General features: G+C 39.2%; 2 protein-coding genes across 2 annotated transcripts in view; both read right to left on the reverse strand.

Annotated features, from left to right (window-relative positions):
• The window catches only part of LOC127618950 (uncharacterized), a 435,826-nt gene that overhangs the window by 241,821 nt on the left and 176,871 nt on the right, over positions 1-17,134 (reverse strand).
• Positions 10,337-14,964, reverse strand: LOC127618909 (zinc finger protein 239-like). Its single transcript, XM_052091610.1, has 2 exons — positions 14,901-14,964; positions 10,337-11,434 (listed from the first exon to the last, which is right to left on the reverse strand). The coding sequence occupies exons 1-2, from the start codon at positions 14,962-14,964 to the stop codon at positions 10,461-10,463; spliced, it is 1,038 nt and encodes a 345-aa protein (XP_051947570.1). The 3' UTR covers positions 10,337-10,460.

Consider the following 17,134-nt stretch of genomic DNA (forward strand, 5'->3'; position numbering starts at 1 on the left):
ACATCATTTCACAAGCGCTCTTCTCTCTTAAGAGTTCTTTTTCAGTTTTTTTTGTGATTTACATCACCCCTCCTGAGCAGGGAGGACAATTTATAATAAAAATAAATTATATATATTAGTTGCACCACCTGTTCTTAAGACAAGATTTAACTAGTAGTTCGTAAGCTTCTCTTGGAGGTAAGGCTGTTGAAATTTTAGTCTCAGAAAAATACAAAAATAGTATTAATTATGTAACATAACAATATGTTGGCTTTCTCAAGCAACATAGTTATGTCATCTTGAAGCATGTTAAGTTTGAAAAACCATCAGTCAAAATTACATTTGGTTTATTGGTCACCATGTTTGTTCGCTATTCCAGGATTAAGTTCATCCATGTACCGCTTAAAATTATATTCCTGTAAAAAATTGTCGACCATTAAAAATTTGAGCATTTTTGAGCGTCGCCAGTCAGAGTTTGTGCTCCAAAAACAAATGTTCCGTCACTCGGATGGATATGAGTTGTAAAGGTTCCGACATGGTTATTTTTATTCGTCATTAGTTGCTTTTTCATTATTGAGAGAGAGAGAGAGAGAGAGAGCCTCACATTATACTCCTCATGGACTCCAATGGCAAGTTTATCGATGAAAAGAGACTGTTTCCAAGAAAAAACGTCAAAAAAATGTGGTGCCCAAACACACAGAAGGCCCTGGAGCTCTTGTGTGAAGAGAAGCTGGGTTCCCCCAGCCACATCATCATCCACACCGGCAGCAACGACCTCCGAGCTCAGCGAGAGAGAGTAGCTACAGCTCTCATAAACGTGACTGAGAAGGCATCCTCCAACTTCCCCAACGCCAAAATAATCCTCTCCACCCTGCTACTGCGCTCGGACTTCCACCCAGACACCATCAGGCATATAAATGCTAGAGTATCCAGAGACTGTGCCCTAAAGCCCAATGTACACCTGGCTCAGCACCCCACACTGAATCTCAGCAGCCTGTACGACCATGTCCACCTCCACAGAAGGGCAGTCCCCATCTTTGCCAAAACCCTGAAGGACATCGCACTCAACCGCAGCTCCAGCGCACCGCAGCGTCCTCATGGACATCCCATAGAACCACTGCAGGGACACCCCTCAAAACACCACCCCCTCCACCACTTCAGCTCTGACAGGAGGAACCCCACGACAGGCTCTATGTTTCCCCCTGGAACACACCACATGACCAGGCCTGAAGCCCCCTTGCCTTCTCATCCACGTGAACAGCAGCAGCAGCAGCAGCCGGGCAGCCGGAGCTACGCTGAAGCAGCCAGCAGATCACTGACCCACTGCAGCCCCAGCACACCCTACAGCCAGCCGGCCTCATCGCCATCCAGAGACCTCACAAACATCCAGCACATGCTGACCGTGCTGTGCTCACATCTCATGGGTTAGTGACTCACAAAAAAAAAAAAGGGAGTAAGGAAAATGAAAATGTATGTATAAGTGTGTGTGTGAGAGAGTGTGTTTTATTTCTACTTATTTTAAATCAGATTCTCAGAAATCTATTATTTATTATTCTTGAAAAAAAAAGTATGGATGTGTATGCATGTGTGTGTGTTTATTTTATACTCATTTTATATCAGATTTTTAGAAACCTCATATTATTTATTCTTCTTGAAAGGGAAAAGGGGAAGGAGAAAAAAAAAACGATGTATATGTATGTATGTATGTATATATATATATATATGTAATATGAATATGATATCTTTGTATATTTATTTGACCTAATTTATACATTTAACTTATTTTCTTGGATCATAATATTTAATATATTCTTCTTGATTTGTCAATTCAGTATATACTGATGTCTGTCTTGTTTTGAAATAACTATGTGATTATCTAATGAGCTCATATTCCCTGAAAGTCACGTGTTGGAATATTCAAGGACTGAGGTCCTCTGTTTTTGGTATCAAGAGCCAACATTCAGACTTTAAATAAGAAATCGAGAACTCTGACATTATAATACTACAGGAAACATGGAATGTTAGAGATTTGTCCACTGGCTGTCCAGTTGGATTTAGGGAAATAGTCCTACCATACAAAACTAAGAGGGGTGACTCAGGGCAGAGAGTCAGGGGGAATGCTAATATGGTATAGAGCACACCTCATAAACTCAATCACAGCTATACAAATCGGAAAATTTAACATTTGGCTAAAAATCCAAAAAGACATTGTCTCCACAGACCGTCACATTTTCTTCCCCCAGCTGAGTCCCCCTATTACAGTGAAGAAACCTTCTCCATCCTGCAGGAGGAGATCTGCCATTTCCAGACTAATGGGAATGTGTTAATGTGTGGCGATCTAAATGCCAGAACTGGAAATGAACCAGACTTTGTCAACACACAGGAGACAAATATATCACAAACACCAGCCACGCTCTGCCCTCATACCACCTAAGAAACAATTATGACAAATTAACAAACAAAAGTGGGAAAAGCCTACTAGAGCTCTGTCGATCACTGGGCCTGTATATAGTGAACGGTCAGTATCATGGGGACACTCTTTTGGTTGTTACACCTTTAATTCCTTCTTGGGCAACAGTACTGTGGATTACTTCATTACAGACATCGACCCAGTGCATCTCAGGGCATTCACAGTCAGTCCTCAAACACCTCTGTCAGACCACTGTAAAATTACACTATATTTAAGACGAACTCATAGCAATGAATCACACAGACAGCCCTCTGATTTACTGAAGCTGCAACCACCCTACAAGTGGACAAATAACAGCACAGAAAATTATCAAAATGCAATAGAAAGTCAAACGATCAAATTATTATTGGACAAATTCATAATGAACATTCACAAAATAAATTAGGCATAAATCTGGCACTTAGCAACATTACCAAAATATTCCACCAATCCATGTGCAATTTGAAAAAGAAATCATCAAAAAGGAAACCAAAAAACACCAAAGAAATGTGGTTTGACAGTGAGTGCAAAAATATCCGAACAACAGTACGAAATCTTTCAAATCAAAAACACAGAGATCCGGACAATGAAAAACTCCGCCATCAATATCACGAAGCCCTTAGACTGTACAAACAAACTCTAAGAGTAAAAAGGAAGAACACACAGAACAATTATTTCAAGAAATGGAGGAGTCAATAAACACCAGTAACTTCTGGAACAATTGGAACTCTCTCTATAGGCCACAACAGGAAGAACTGGCCATTCAAAACGGGAACATATGGAGGACACACTTTGAAAATCTGTACAAAACAACTGAAACAAATCCTGCTCGAAATGAATTAAAAACCAAATTAGAAATCCTGAAAGAAAAAATTAAAGACAATCAGAACCCCTGGATTTCCCAATCACAGTAAATGAGCTTACAGATAGACTGCATGCTTTAAAACCCAACAAGGCATGTGGCATTGATGGAATATTAAACGAAATGATCAAATACACCAACGACAAATTCAAAACCGCAATAACCAAATTATTCAACTTTGTTTTGGAAGTAGGATATTTCCCGACACCTGGAACCAAGGCCTAATTACACCAGTATTTAAACAAGGAGACAAATATGAGCCAAACAATTACAGAGGCATGTGTGTCAATAGCAACCTGGGGAAAATATTCTGTTCGATTATTAACATAAGATTGCAGAACTTTCTCAAAACCCACAAAATTCTGGACAAAAGTCAAATTGGATTTCTGCCCAAACACAGAACGTCGGACCACATTTACACTCTTCACACGATCATTGATAAACATGTATACCAAAATAAATCCAAAGTCTTCTCTTGCTTTATTGACTTTGAGAAGGCTTTCGACTCGATCTGGCACGAAGGACTCTTCCTAAAACTACTGGAAAATGGGATTGGAGGAAAACATTTGATTTGATAAGCACCATGTATAAAAACAATACATGTGCTGTAAAAATAGGAAATAAGCGAACAGAATTTTTCTCCCAACAACGAGGAGTCAGACAAGGTTGCCCATTGAGCCCCACTCTATTTAACATATATATTTATAAACGAATTAGCCAAAGCCTTAAATAAGTCCACTGCCCCGGCCCAACCCTGACGCTAATCAGAAGTTAAATGTCTCCTCTTTGCAGATGATCTAGTCATTCTGTCAAAAACAAAAGAGGGACTACAGCAGCTCCTCGATGTCGTAGAGATATTCAGTCAAGCGTGGGCTCTCAAAATTAACCTCGCAAAAACTAAAATAATGATTTTTCTAAATAGATCCAGGTGTAGGGAAAATAAATACATCTTTAGAGCAGGAAACCAAGTCCTCCAACACACCCACGAATACACATATCTGGGGCTAAATCTGAGTTCGACAGGGAACTTTAATCTGGCTGTGAATGAACTGAAGGCAAAAGCAATGAGGGTCTTCTACATGATCAAAAATACTATTCGACATGAAATTCCAATTCAAACCTGGCTAAAAATCCTACAAGCAATAATTGAACCCATTGCTCTGTAAGGCAGCGAGATATGGGGACCTCTAAAACCCAAGATTCTTACCAGGCCGAAGCCCTCGCGGTGTCAGGAGCAGAACCGGCCCCGAGCCGCACTCTCACAGCTGATGCTCAAACTACAGTCAGACCAGCACAGCACTATCTGGCCCAACCAAATTATAAAATTACAAAAACTAAATTACATTACCTATTGGAAAGATGCTACTAAATCACAAAAAAGATGGAACTCTATTTAAACCTGAAAAGAGATTATAAACCAGCAGAATACCTGAGCTGTGTAAAAGAGCATAAAGTGAGAAAGACCCTGACCAGATACAGGCTGAGTGCCCACTGTCTGGCTGTAGAGAGACGACGGCACCGGCAGAGGTGGCAGCCGAGAGAGCAGAGACTGTGTGTGTGTGTGTGTGTGAGAGCAGAGACTGTGTGTGTGTGTGTGTGTGTGTGTGTGTGTGTGTGTGTGTGTGTGTGTGTGAGATCAGAGACTGTGTTCACTGTGCTCTCAGAGAGAGGTGGAGACAGAAGAACACTTCCTCATACACTGTGATCACTATCACAGCATTAGATCGGACTATTTCACTAGATTCCAACAACTAGAACCAAATTTTATGGCATTACCAAATTCAGATAAATTAAATTATATTTTGGGAGAAAACTCCAGCTCAATCATAACAGCAGCAAAGTATGTAACAGCCTGCCACAAACTACGAGAGTCAGCCAGTGGACAAAACTAAGGTCTGAATGTTGGTTCAAATGTTTTTTTTATATATAAATGTATTCATGCATTTGTTCACCGATTAATTTTATTGATTATTTGTTCATTGCCTATGTAATGGCCAACGCTTTAGCAATACTGTACAGTCAACCACATCTCTCACAACATTCAAAAAACTACTTAAAACCCATCTCTTCTGTGAATACTTGACAGCAAAACACACTAACCCTCTCTTTCTCTCAACAGGCTTTTGTTTAAACCAGTAACTTTGTATTAGCACCTACTGTATTATTTATCCTGTACGACATATCGCTTATTGCTCCCTGAACTCTTTGTAAGTGTTTTGGATAAAAGCTTCTGCTAAATGACTAAATGTAAATATAAATGTAAACTCATTAGAACCCATTATAATTCTAAATTTTGTGCGAATGCACCACACCAAAAAATCAGATGTGGAGGTATAATTTGTAAATCACACAAAGTCCGTAGATAATACTAATCCGAGCAGTGCACTATTGTTGTAGAAATGTTGATGATGATTCAGGAAATGCACCAAAGTGACGGTGAAAAACTGTAAAACTTTTCTGCTTGAAGGCTCTGCTGTTCTGGTCACTTAGTTGTATTGTTCAATAATCTTAACAATTATTGATTAATGATATTACTTGGTTGTCTTTTTTCTTCTGTCAGAGTTCCTACAAACAGATTGATGGCAACAATGAATATGGATGGCTCAGGGGTGAAGAAGGCCTTTGGAAAAACACGGCTATGCAGTGTTATAATAGGTACTACGTTACTTTTTTTGTATGATTAGAGGATGTACTGTAGTATCTATCCAGTGTTACCCATTGTGCGGCAAACTTTTACCCATCACAGATGCACAGTGGCAATACTGTAGGGGTGTAACAATTAATTGTGCAATTATTATTCTCAGTTACGGTCAAATGCTGCCACATCCAAAAGCCAGAGGGCGCTCTCATGAATAAACTCAAAATATGCGCAGTTATTTATTCAGTTTTTAAAATGTTTTAACCTGCAATATGCACTATAAGCAATATCTACAAATTTTCAGACAATATTAAAAGCACAGGTTTTAAATGTGTGAATTCTGTTTTACCTATGCCACCTTTAGTTAAGATGGGTAGCACTTATCAGTTTAATTTTTCATCTGAAAAACGAGAAGTAGGACTGTTTTCCTGCTGTTGCAGCTCACTTGAAAAGAATGGTTAGGAGGATCACTGAGCCACTAGATCGGCGTTTCTCAACCCTGCTCTGAAGGACCCTCAACACTGCACGTTTCTTTGTCTCCTAATCAAACACACCAACTCATCAGCTCATTATCACATCCCCATAATGAGCTGATGAGTGGAATCAGGTGTGTTTGATTAGGGAGACAAAGAAAACGTGCAGTGTTGGGGGTCCTTCAGGAGCAGGGTTGAGAAACACTGCGGTTATCCATGCTTATTTGAAAAGTTTGAATTACTTTGTGGATTTCTATGTACAAGTGATGCTTGCTGAAAAATGTATGCTGTATTTTAATGTCTTAAAATGAGTGCTAATTGTGGCTTCATATTCATTAGGTGCTGTACAGCAGTCCAAACCTTCAGCGTCAGAGGCTGAAATAAATAAATACATGGGGAGCTATCTCCGGTCTGCTCCCGATAGATGCGGGGGTATGGGACGACAAAAGGGGACATCTGCAATTGATGTGTGTTCAGATTCTGAATAAGTAGGCCTATAACCTATTGTTTAGCTACATTGTTCATTTTGTAAAATTTTGTCTCGTGATTGGTTGCATTAAATTAATATATGTGATGTGATCTTGAAAAACCCATGTTCTTAAACCCTTCATCAATTAAAAATTATCTTTGAATTACATTTTTAAACTCTTGAATTGCAGCTGATTGAATTTAATAAAACAATTCTTACATTTAATACTGTTGTGTCATTATTCTTGTGGTCTAGAATAGGACATCAATGTGTTAAAAAATGCAAATAAAATAAACGTCAAAACTTGACGTCAATTTGATGTCAAGTTTTGACATCGATTTGATTTGCATTTTTGACCAATTCTTTGATGACAATGTTTGACGTCAATTGCCCGCTGGGAAGTCATGCCAATAAAGCTCATTTGAATTGATTTGAAGAGAGAGAGAGACGCGCAAACACACACAATATATATATTGTCAAAAGTTGATAACGCCATCCTACCCGTGTTAAAGAGAGAAAAAAAGACACATCGAAAAATATACATACAAGATTGAGCACGTACCGAAACAAGTTCCTCTTCTTCTTTTGGTGTTTTATGGCGGTTTAACAAACTTATCTTGTTGGCAAACAAACGATAGGTGCATTCCCGCCACACCGAAATAAGTTCTTCTTCTTCTTCGGAGTCATTGGCGGTTTGCAAACCAGCTCTTGATGCTTTACCGCCACCTACTGGACTGCGGGATAAGTTCTAAAAAATTGTGACTAAGTGCCCATTTACGTCACAACTAGGCTAAGTCGTAATTTCCGTATAGCTGGTGCAACCGGCCCTGGTGCTTAAATGATCAAAACCTTATTACAGTTACATTAGTGACATCAGACAACACACCTTATTCACAGCATCACAACTCATTTTTAATGAGATAAACAGATAAATGTATTTTAAATTTCACTGAACAGAGAACTAAACTGTCCCAAATACGCTATATGTGTCTCATGTCAGCAGGAGCGCCCTGTCCCGTGCAGTCCCATACAACATTGGATGGTCACTGAACCTTTTGATGTTTACATACAAGGCCGTTACTAGTCACAGGAGAATTAGGTGGTTGCCTCGGGCAGCACCATAGCTGAAGGGGCGGCACGGTCAAAAACGATCAAGGTGGACAACATTGTTTACTCTACATTATTTTACTGAAGTGTCTAAAAGTTCTGCACAGTACTGTAAATCCACACACAAACATGTTTTCTCAATTAATACAAAGACCTTCCTGAAGTGTCCTTTTCTCTTTTGTGAGAAATTCCATCCCCAGATAGCACATGTACATCTCTGAGATGTCCGTTTTATATATTTTGATCTGGAAAGCACTGCAATCTAAGGTGCTTTTCACACTGGGGACATTTGCTGCTGACCGAATTCGAGAGCGATTTTTCAGAATGTGAAACACCAAAAACACAAGAAGAATGTGAAAGTGATTTCTCTGTTTCTCATCCACACCTATCACATCGCTTCTGAAGATACTGATTTAACCACTAGAGTCTTATGGATTACTTTTATGCTGATTTATGTTTGTTTGTTTGTTTAGCTTTAAAATGTTGCCACCCATTCACTTGCATTGTATGGACCTACATCTGGGGTTGCATGAGGGTGAATTATCATTTCCCACAATCCACCACGGGGAAGACGTATGAGCTGGGAGTTCACTGCTTCCTTCACTCCTGCAATGTTTTATTTGATTCTGAATGTAGTAAATAACTTTTTGACAAATCATTACTTGATTAATATTACATATAGACAAAACATACAGATACATTTTAAAATGTACTCTTTATTTGATCAAACTTGTTTACTCTTTATATTAACACACAGTTTATATTAAAAATGACAAACAGAAGGAAGATTTATTTATTGACGTTTCTGCACCTTGACAGTCTCATCACGCGCAGCTGTAAACTTCCGCTCTCATAAAAGTCCCATTCAATAATCTCTCAATAAATTACACATTAATTCAAATTAAACCCAATAATGTAATGACAGTAACGCCACACATTGTAAAGAAGTATGTATTAGAAATTTACTTGAGTGAGAGTAAAAAGTACCCACTTTTAGACATACTCTTAAAGTACATTTTCCCCCAAAACGTTACTCAAGTAAATGTAACAGAGTAAATGTAACGCGTAACTACCCACCTCTGATGGCGAGCCAACCGAACTAGTCTGTAACTTGTGAATTGAATCAATTGTGCCATTAAGTGGTAAGACAATTTTATTAATTCAAAAGAGTCGATTACCGGAGGGTTGGCGGACATATCGGCGAAGTCGACTCGGTTGAAGGAAGAGAAATCATCTTAATTTCTGCAGGAAAAAGGGTGAGACGTGGATTGCTCAGCGGCCTCCTTCGGATCCGTCAGTGTACTCGTTGGACCACAGAGAAATCTCGGCTCGTCCAGCGAGATGGAGATTGTATGGCCAAAGTTCAGGTATGTACGTTACTTCCTTGGACAACGAGGCTACACCTGGGAGACGCAGGGCTGCAATTACACGTGGTGCATACTGTCACTGGAAGCAAAGCTTAGAAGAATCTCTGAGGTATTTTACTCTCGATGATGTCATGGTTGAAGGGTGTGTTCTGTTGTGTGTTTCATCTAACAGGAGTTGAGAGTTCAATCCTTCACAATTACATATATAGGTGTAAAGTGAGCAAGGCTTGATGGGATCTGTAGTCTGTTTGGACTCCCTTTGTTTTGTGTTATCAGGCTTTGAGTGTTCCTACAGGCTGATGTCAGGATTTATGACTGTACTGTATGTAGTCCTGCCTTTGTCTCCTATCTGAGTACATGAGACCCAACACTAATATTAGTCAATTCAGACACTAGACACAACCTCAAATTATGAATGATTGGCTTTAATAATGACATCAGAAGTATGTTAACACACAGCAGGCAAGTCAATATACAGTCGAAATAATCAGTTTAACAAAATATTGTATTATTTATCTTATCATTAAAATGGGGGAAGAGGTTTTGCAGATGCAGGACACCATACTGGGACCTTATAAGAGCTGTTGGTGTGCAAGATTAGCTGCCAATAGAGCTGAACAATTAATCTTTCAAAGATCACAATCTCGATTAGATATTAAGCAATTTCGGATTTGGTCGGGTCATAAAATCTGACGGTATCATTCGGGCTGGGAAGGCTCAGACCACACATCTCGGGTACGGGTCAGGTTTAATTTTAAGACCCCTGCAGACCTCTACTACTTAGGCAAATCTTGCCATGTGTATGTAGATTATTAATTGCCTGAAATTCTTCCCACATGAAGAGCATTGGTATGGTTTCTCTCCAGTATGCATTCTCTCATAAATATTTTGGTTTTGTGGCTGAGTGAAAGTCTTTTGAAAGTGTGAGACAAACTTTTTTTTGGTTTCCTTCCCCTTGTCCCCTCCCTCATCCAGGTAGACAGGGATGACCTGCCAGCAGATGGGGGGTCATGTATTTTCAGGGTTTGTGAAGCGGTGGTCGCTAAAGCACAGAAATAGTAAGCAGAAGGTTGACGGCTTGATTCCCACAGCCACCACCACTGTGTGCACTGTAAGTCACTTTGGATAAAAGCGTCTGCCAAGTACATCAATGTTTTTCCAGTGTGAGCACTTGTAAGGTTTCTCTCCATTGTGAATTCTCTCGTGTGTTTTCAGGTGTGGTGACTGAGAGAAACTCTTTCCACAGTGTGAGCACTTGTAAGGTTTTTCTCCAGTGTGAATTCTCTCGTGTGTTTTCAGGTGTTCTGACTGACTGAAACTCTTTCCACAGTGTGAGCACTTGTAAGGTTTTTCTCCAGTGTGAATTCTCTCGTGTGTTTTCAGGTGTTTTGACTGAGAGAAACTCTTTCCACAGTGTGAGCACTTGTAAGGTTTTTCTCCAAAGTGAATTCTCTCGTGTGTTTTCAGGTGTGGTGACTGAGAGAAACTCTTTCCACAGTGTGAGCACTTGTAAGGTTTTTCTCCAAAGTGAATTCTCTCGTGTGTTTTCAGGTGTGGTGACTGAGAGAAACTCTTTCCACAGTGTGAGCACTTGTAAGGTTTTTCTCCAGTGTGAATTCTCTCGTGTATTTTCAGGTTTTTTGACTGAGAGAAACTCTTTCCACAGTGTGAGCACTTGTAAGGCTTCTCATTTGTGTGAGTTTTCAGGTGTTTTCTTAAGTTTGTATCCACAACAAATGTTTTACCACACTGATCACATTCAAACGGCCTTTCCCCAGAGTGACAGTGGAGATGATCTTTAAAATGGCCAACAGATGTTAAACGTTTTCCACACTGATGGCATGTGTAAGGCCTCTCTCCTGTGTGAACTCTCATGTGTGTTTTAAGATGAAATTTATATGTAAAATGTTTTCCACACTGAGAGCAGGTGAAAGTATTTTTGGCAGTTCTTTGAGACTTTTTTGATGGGCAATTCTTTTTAGTCTTTGAACAACTCAAATCATTTTCTCCAGTTTTGAAAATATGAACTTTCTGAAATTTCTCATCCACTTCATTCAGCTCTTGAATATCCCCGTTCACCTTCATCAGGTCTAAAACACAATAAGAGGGACAAATGTTAAAAAAAGAAAATAAATTGAACCCTAATTTAATAGCAGAAAGTACATTTTTATAATATTTTTGATATATTACACCAATTTAATTTAATACAGTAACTGCATTTCATGATTATGGTTTAGATTGAATTAGCCTCAGTCACAGAAAGACAACATGCAGTTGAACACAAATGAATGATTCTTATGAGCCAGCTCTGTTGAAACTACAGCGCAAAACACACAGTGCTTCCAGTATAGTCTGATGAATAAATTATTTTTCTCAGTGCACGCTTGTTTTGAGTTGATCCACGGTGAGTACAGACTCCACAACTTTCAAAGGTGCAAGTTGATACAACTTGAATGAAATTATTTTTATTGCTACAAAAATGTCATAAACATTTTTTGTTTCATGAATCAAACTACAAGTTTATTATAAAACAAAAATGTTGTATCTTTTTAGAAATGAAGACGTCTTCTCTGCGTACACAATAGATGTAGTACGTTGCTCTGAGCCACTGATCCAGAGTCAGCTTTTCTCATCCTATTCTCCTACTTACAGGGAGGTGTCTCACAGAGCAGGTCGGCTGCATAAGTCAATGAACTGAGCGAGTATTTCACCTGTGTATCATGTTGTGGACAGTGGAAGACTAGTCTTATAATCCCTCCGCCTAAATGCGTTTACTGATTTTTTGCACATTTGTACTCCTGATTTCTCACAACACAGGAACTGTAGAGGTGTACAAAAGCAACGCGTAATTTTTTTTTTAAATGTAACTCCGATATTATGGTGTAAAATAAAAAATATTGCGTTACTTGAAAAAGTAATCTGATTACGTGACACGTGTTACTTTTAGCGCATTACCTCCTACACTGGTTGTAAAAACCAAAACCTGTCAAGACTCGAAACCTTTGATTTCTTGAAATGTGCCGATGGACTAGCCCAAATTTTCTATTTTCAAACAGGATTATCAAATGTGAATAAATGTATGATATTGTATCGTATGTTATATTCTCCTGGCAATAAAAATGAAAGAAAAAGTGAACAGAATTATTCTTCATGAAAGCAGCAAATTAAATATTGTAAAATATTTTTAATAAGAATTGCAATTTTCTATTCCACGAATTAGACGAATATAATTTGTATAATATTTGTCTCAATACATGCGTTTGAGTTTTACATGACATGCAAATCAAAACTGTAGATTACATGCTTTGTTATTAGTTATCTGTCTAGTATTTTATTAGTAGTTAATATTTGCTATTAACCTATGTTGCCCCTAAGCTGAATAACATTGATTATTTTTCCCCCAGCTATAAAGGGCACCTGCACACAGTGTGGCCAATCATTTACATTTATGCATTTGGCAGACGCTTTTATCCAAAGTGACTTAGTGCACTTAATACAGGGACAATCCCCCCAGAGCAACCTGGAGTTAAGTGCCTTGCTCAAGGACACAATGGTGGTGACTGTGGGGATTGAACCAGAAACCTTCTAATTAACAGTTATGCGCTTTAAAAAAGTATTCCAAATCTTTGCCATGACGCTCAAAATTGAGCTCAGGTGCATCCTATTTCCACTGATCATCCTTGAGATGTTTCTACAACTTGATTGGAGTCCACCTGTGGTAAATTCAGTTGATTGGACATGATTTGGAAAGGCACACACCTGTCTACATAAGGTCCCACAGTTAACAGTGCATGTCAGAGCACAAACCGAGAAGCCACGAGAAACTAAATTCTCTGGTCTAATGAAACAAAGATTGAACTCTTCGGCCTGAATGGCAAGACTGGGGCAAAGGGTCGTTGTCCTGTTGGACGATGAACCTAAGCACACAGCCAAGATAACAAAGGAGTGGCTACGGGACAACTCTGCGAATGTCATTGAGTGGCCCAGCTAGAGCCCAGACCTGAACAAGATTGATCTCTGGAGAGATCTAAAAATGGCTGTGCACCGACGCTCCCCATCCAACCTGATGGAGCTTGAAAGGTCCTGCAAAGAAGAATGGGAGAAACTGCCCAAAAATAGGTGTGCCAAGCTTGTAGCATCATACACAAAAAGACTTGAGGCTGTAATTGCTGCCAAAGGTGCTTCAACAAAGTATTGAGCAAAGGCTGTGAATACTTATGTACATGGGATATTTTTAGTTTTTTTTTATTATTAATACATTTGCAAAGATTTAAAACAATGTTGTCATTATGGGGTATTGCTTGTAGTATTTTGAGGACAATTATGAATTTAATCCATTTTGGAATAAGGCTGTAACATAACAAAATGTGGAAAAAGTGAAGCGCTGTGAATACTTTCCGGATGCACTGTAAACAAATATAGTGAAAAGGACTTAAATATTTATATTTATAAATTTCTCACCCAAATTATTGAATTGCTTTATAAGAGATTAAATGAACCACTGGAGTCATATGGATTACTTTTACAATGATTGTCTGTGCTTTTTTTTTCTTTTTGGCACTTTTCCACTGCACGTTACGGTTTGACTCTACGCTCTCTCGGTTTACTTTTCTTAAGCTTGCTTTTCCACTGCAGTTAAGTTTAGCTTTCAAGCAGAATATAGAGTTAATGTGCCATCCTCCATCATGGACTCCAACAAGGAGTCCAAGGTACTCTTCCTCCCATTGCTCGCTAGATAGTGTCAATGTGGTCGAACCACTTCCACTTTTCCTTGATGGTTCTGTAGTCACATTTATGATTTTTTTTAAAATTTTTTACTTTTCCCTAACTGTTGGTAGGTCTGGTGGTAGCCGTGTGTGGCCAACAGCTGAGACACTTCCTGAAAGACTTTTTCCATTTTGCGTCGTTTCGTTTGTCGCTAATGAGAGGAATGTCTGCACCTCGTTTATTGAACACGACGTGGTTTTGCGCACAGCCATTTCTTTTTACAATTTGAAAGTCGAGTGAACAAATGATACCGCTATCGCTGTAGCCAACTTTAAAACTAGCGGGTTGATGTCCCGTGTAGCAAATCCAGTGACACTTGTAGTGACGATTCTCTCGGACCAATCAGTGATCTGCAGGGTTTTGACATCACTGTAGAATCGGCACGGCTCGCTTGGAACCTCGACCGAGGTGGTACTAAAAAAAGAATCCGGTACCAGGTACTATCCACAGTGGAAAACCCCCCAAAAGCGAGCAGAGTCGAGTTGTACTGGCAGTGGAAAAGCCCCATAAGTTTGTTGTATCTAGGACTTATGGTTTTTGCTGAAAAAACACTTTTAAGGCAGAAAAAAGAATAAGAAAAAATCAGTACAAAAACAAAGGTGCCAAGCACCTTTGGTGCTTGGCCCTCTAATTAAAAGACATGGTGCATTTTCTTTTTCTTTTGTTTCTGCACTTTTTAATTATGCTGTACTAAACTGATTAATGACTGATGTATTCCATCCTGAAATCAGAGACTTTCCCTTTGAAATCTGAATGCAACTAGATCACACAATATAATAAGAAACATACCAAAAGGAATAAAATCATCATCATCGCTCTGTTGTTTCACTGCTGTGGATTCTCCTCTCATCATCATCAGGTTCCTGCAGTCCAGCAGCTTCACTGAACACATCTTCATCTTCAATGGTATCTGCAGCATCTGCTGGTCTCCAGCATTACAGAGAGTTGTCTGACACTCTGTGGAGGTTTGATCATCATCATCATCATCTTCTCCTTCTCTTTGTTGTTCCTCTGCTGTGTTTTCTTCATTTATCTCCTCCAGCTTCACTTCAATCTTCACAGGTATCTGCTGTTCCTCAACTTTACAGACAGAAGCCAGAGACTCTGAGGAGGTTTGATCATCATCATCATCTTCTTCTTCTCTCTGTTGTTCATCTGCTGTGTTTTCTTCTTTTATCTCCTCCAGCTTCACTTCATTCTTCACTGGTGTCTGCAGCATCTGCTGTTCTCCAGTGTTACAGACAGAAGTCAGAGACTCTGTGGAGGTTTGATCACTCTGATTACCGTCAGTAGAACAGAGTAAAGTGAGCTGTGAGTCCTGTGTGTCTCTGGATCTCTGTTCAGAGAGTTTGTCCAGCAGTCGCTGTGGTGTGGACTGATCTCTGCCGCTCCACACTGAATCCTGACATTCTGTGGAGGTCCCATCAGTCACACACACTGAAGATTGACAGGAAACCTTTTCCAGCTCCTGACAAACACAACACAATCACATCTGTACCATTCATCACATCATTTAAAAAATTACAATCTCAACATAAGAATTAAATGAATGTTTAACCTGTAACCTGTCGTCTCTCTCCATCAGTTTTGACTTCAGTGACGTCACCACTTTCTTCAGCTGAGATATCCAGCATCTTTAAGGAAATCATACAGTTAAAAATTAAGAGATCACAGCAAAAATTATCAGTTTCTCTGGATTTACCATTTATAGGTATTTGTTAAAGTAATGAAAATGTCTGTTTTATTCTATAAATTACTGATAACATTTCTCCCAAATTCAAAATAAAAATATTGTCATTTAGAGCATTTATTTGCAGAAAATGACAACTGGCAGGTACGGATTAACCACCGCGCCGATTGGGCCGTTGCCCAGGGGTCTCTATTATAAATCCACATAAATGTCAGCCTTATGTGAAATACCATTTGTTCGGCCAAACGAGTGTTGGACAACAGCAGCACAAGCAAGTGACTGATGGGACAAGCTCAGGGAATCTGCGTCTCACAGGTGCAGTGCGTTTATTTGAAGGACTACAGAAAACAGCATCTGATTCACAAAACGCTTCCAAACACAAAGATAAGGTGCAGTTTACCCTGGCTGTGTACAAAGCTGATGGTTTAAATTCATATAAGCAACAGAATTCGTGCAACAGTATAAAGGACTTTAAAATGTTTAAGTCCTGCATGCATTTAATGATAAGGAGAAAGGTGCCTTAATACATTAACCATGTCTCGAATATTCACGTTCACACGTGAACTGCCATCATTGATAAGAAACATGTCTAAACGACTTGCCTCCGGTAAAACAACTGCATCTAAAAAATTAAGAAACACACAATTAACTGCCAAGTACCAGGCGGAACAATATCCCAATGACTACTATGAGTCTGGCCAACAGCTTTTCTGTAAGTTTTGCCAACACACTATTGACTGGACTCGTAAAGATACCTGCAATGACCATCTAAAATCGAGAGTCCATCTCAAGGATTTTGTTGCAATGTGTGCAGAGACGGACATACCGCTTGAGAAAATGAGGAAGATGCGTCCCTTTCTTTTGAAGCATTGCAAACAGGGAGGCACACTACCAGAAAACGAAAGTAGCCTGAGACAGATTCACCTGCTGTGCGTCTTTGAACAACACGTGCAAAAAGTCATGCAAGAGATCCGCGGAAAGAAAATCTTCGTTGTTGTCGATGAAACTTCAGACAACCGAGATCGGAGTGTCCTCAACATTGTAATAGGTGAGTGTTTATTAAATTAGCATTGGCTTTTATTGTAGTAAATCAATTGTAGGTTTAACAATGCTAGGTATTCTATAACTTTGATTTAGCTCACTGTTGCTCGTAATTCATGTAGATTTCTAATATTAACACCTAAGGCACATTAGTCTATTTGGAAGAAGTATTAAGTATTTTTCCAATTTGTTTTTATTTAATTCAACAGGTAATGAAGGAAAATACTTTCTAACTGATGTGATCTTCATGGAGAGCTGCAACTATTCATCATTTTCTCAGGCAGTGCTGCAG

Source organism: Xyrauchen texanus, chromosome 25 (genome assembly GCF_025860055.1).
Source record: "Xyrauchen texanus isolate HMW12.3.18 chromosome 25, RBS_HiC_50CHRs, whole genome shotgun sequence".
NCBI classification, from domain to species: domain Eukaryota; kingdom Metazoa; phylum Chordata; class Actinopteri; order Cypriniformes; family Catostomidae; genus Xyrauchen; species Xyrauchen texanus.

Excerpts from the sequence above, each read along its gene's own strand:
- LOC127618909 (XM_052091610.1), bottom strand. The coding sequence starts at position 14,964 with ATGATGAGAGGAGAATCCACAGCAGTGAAACAACAGAGCGATGATGAT. Across the intron at positions 11,435-14,900 it reads TGATGATTTTATTCCTTTTG|ACCTGATGAAGGTGAACGGG; the intron begins GTATGTTTCTTA and ends ATTGTGTTTTAG.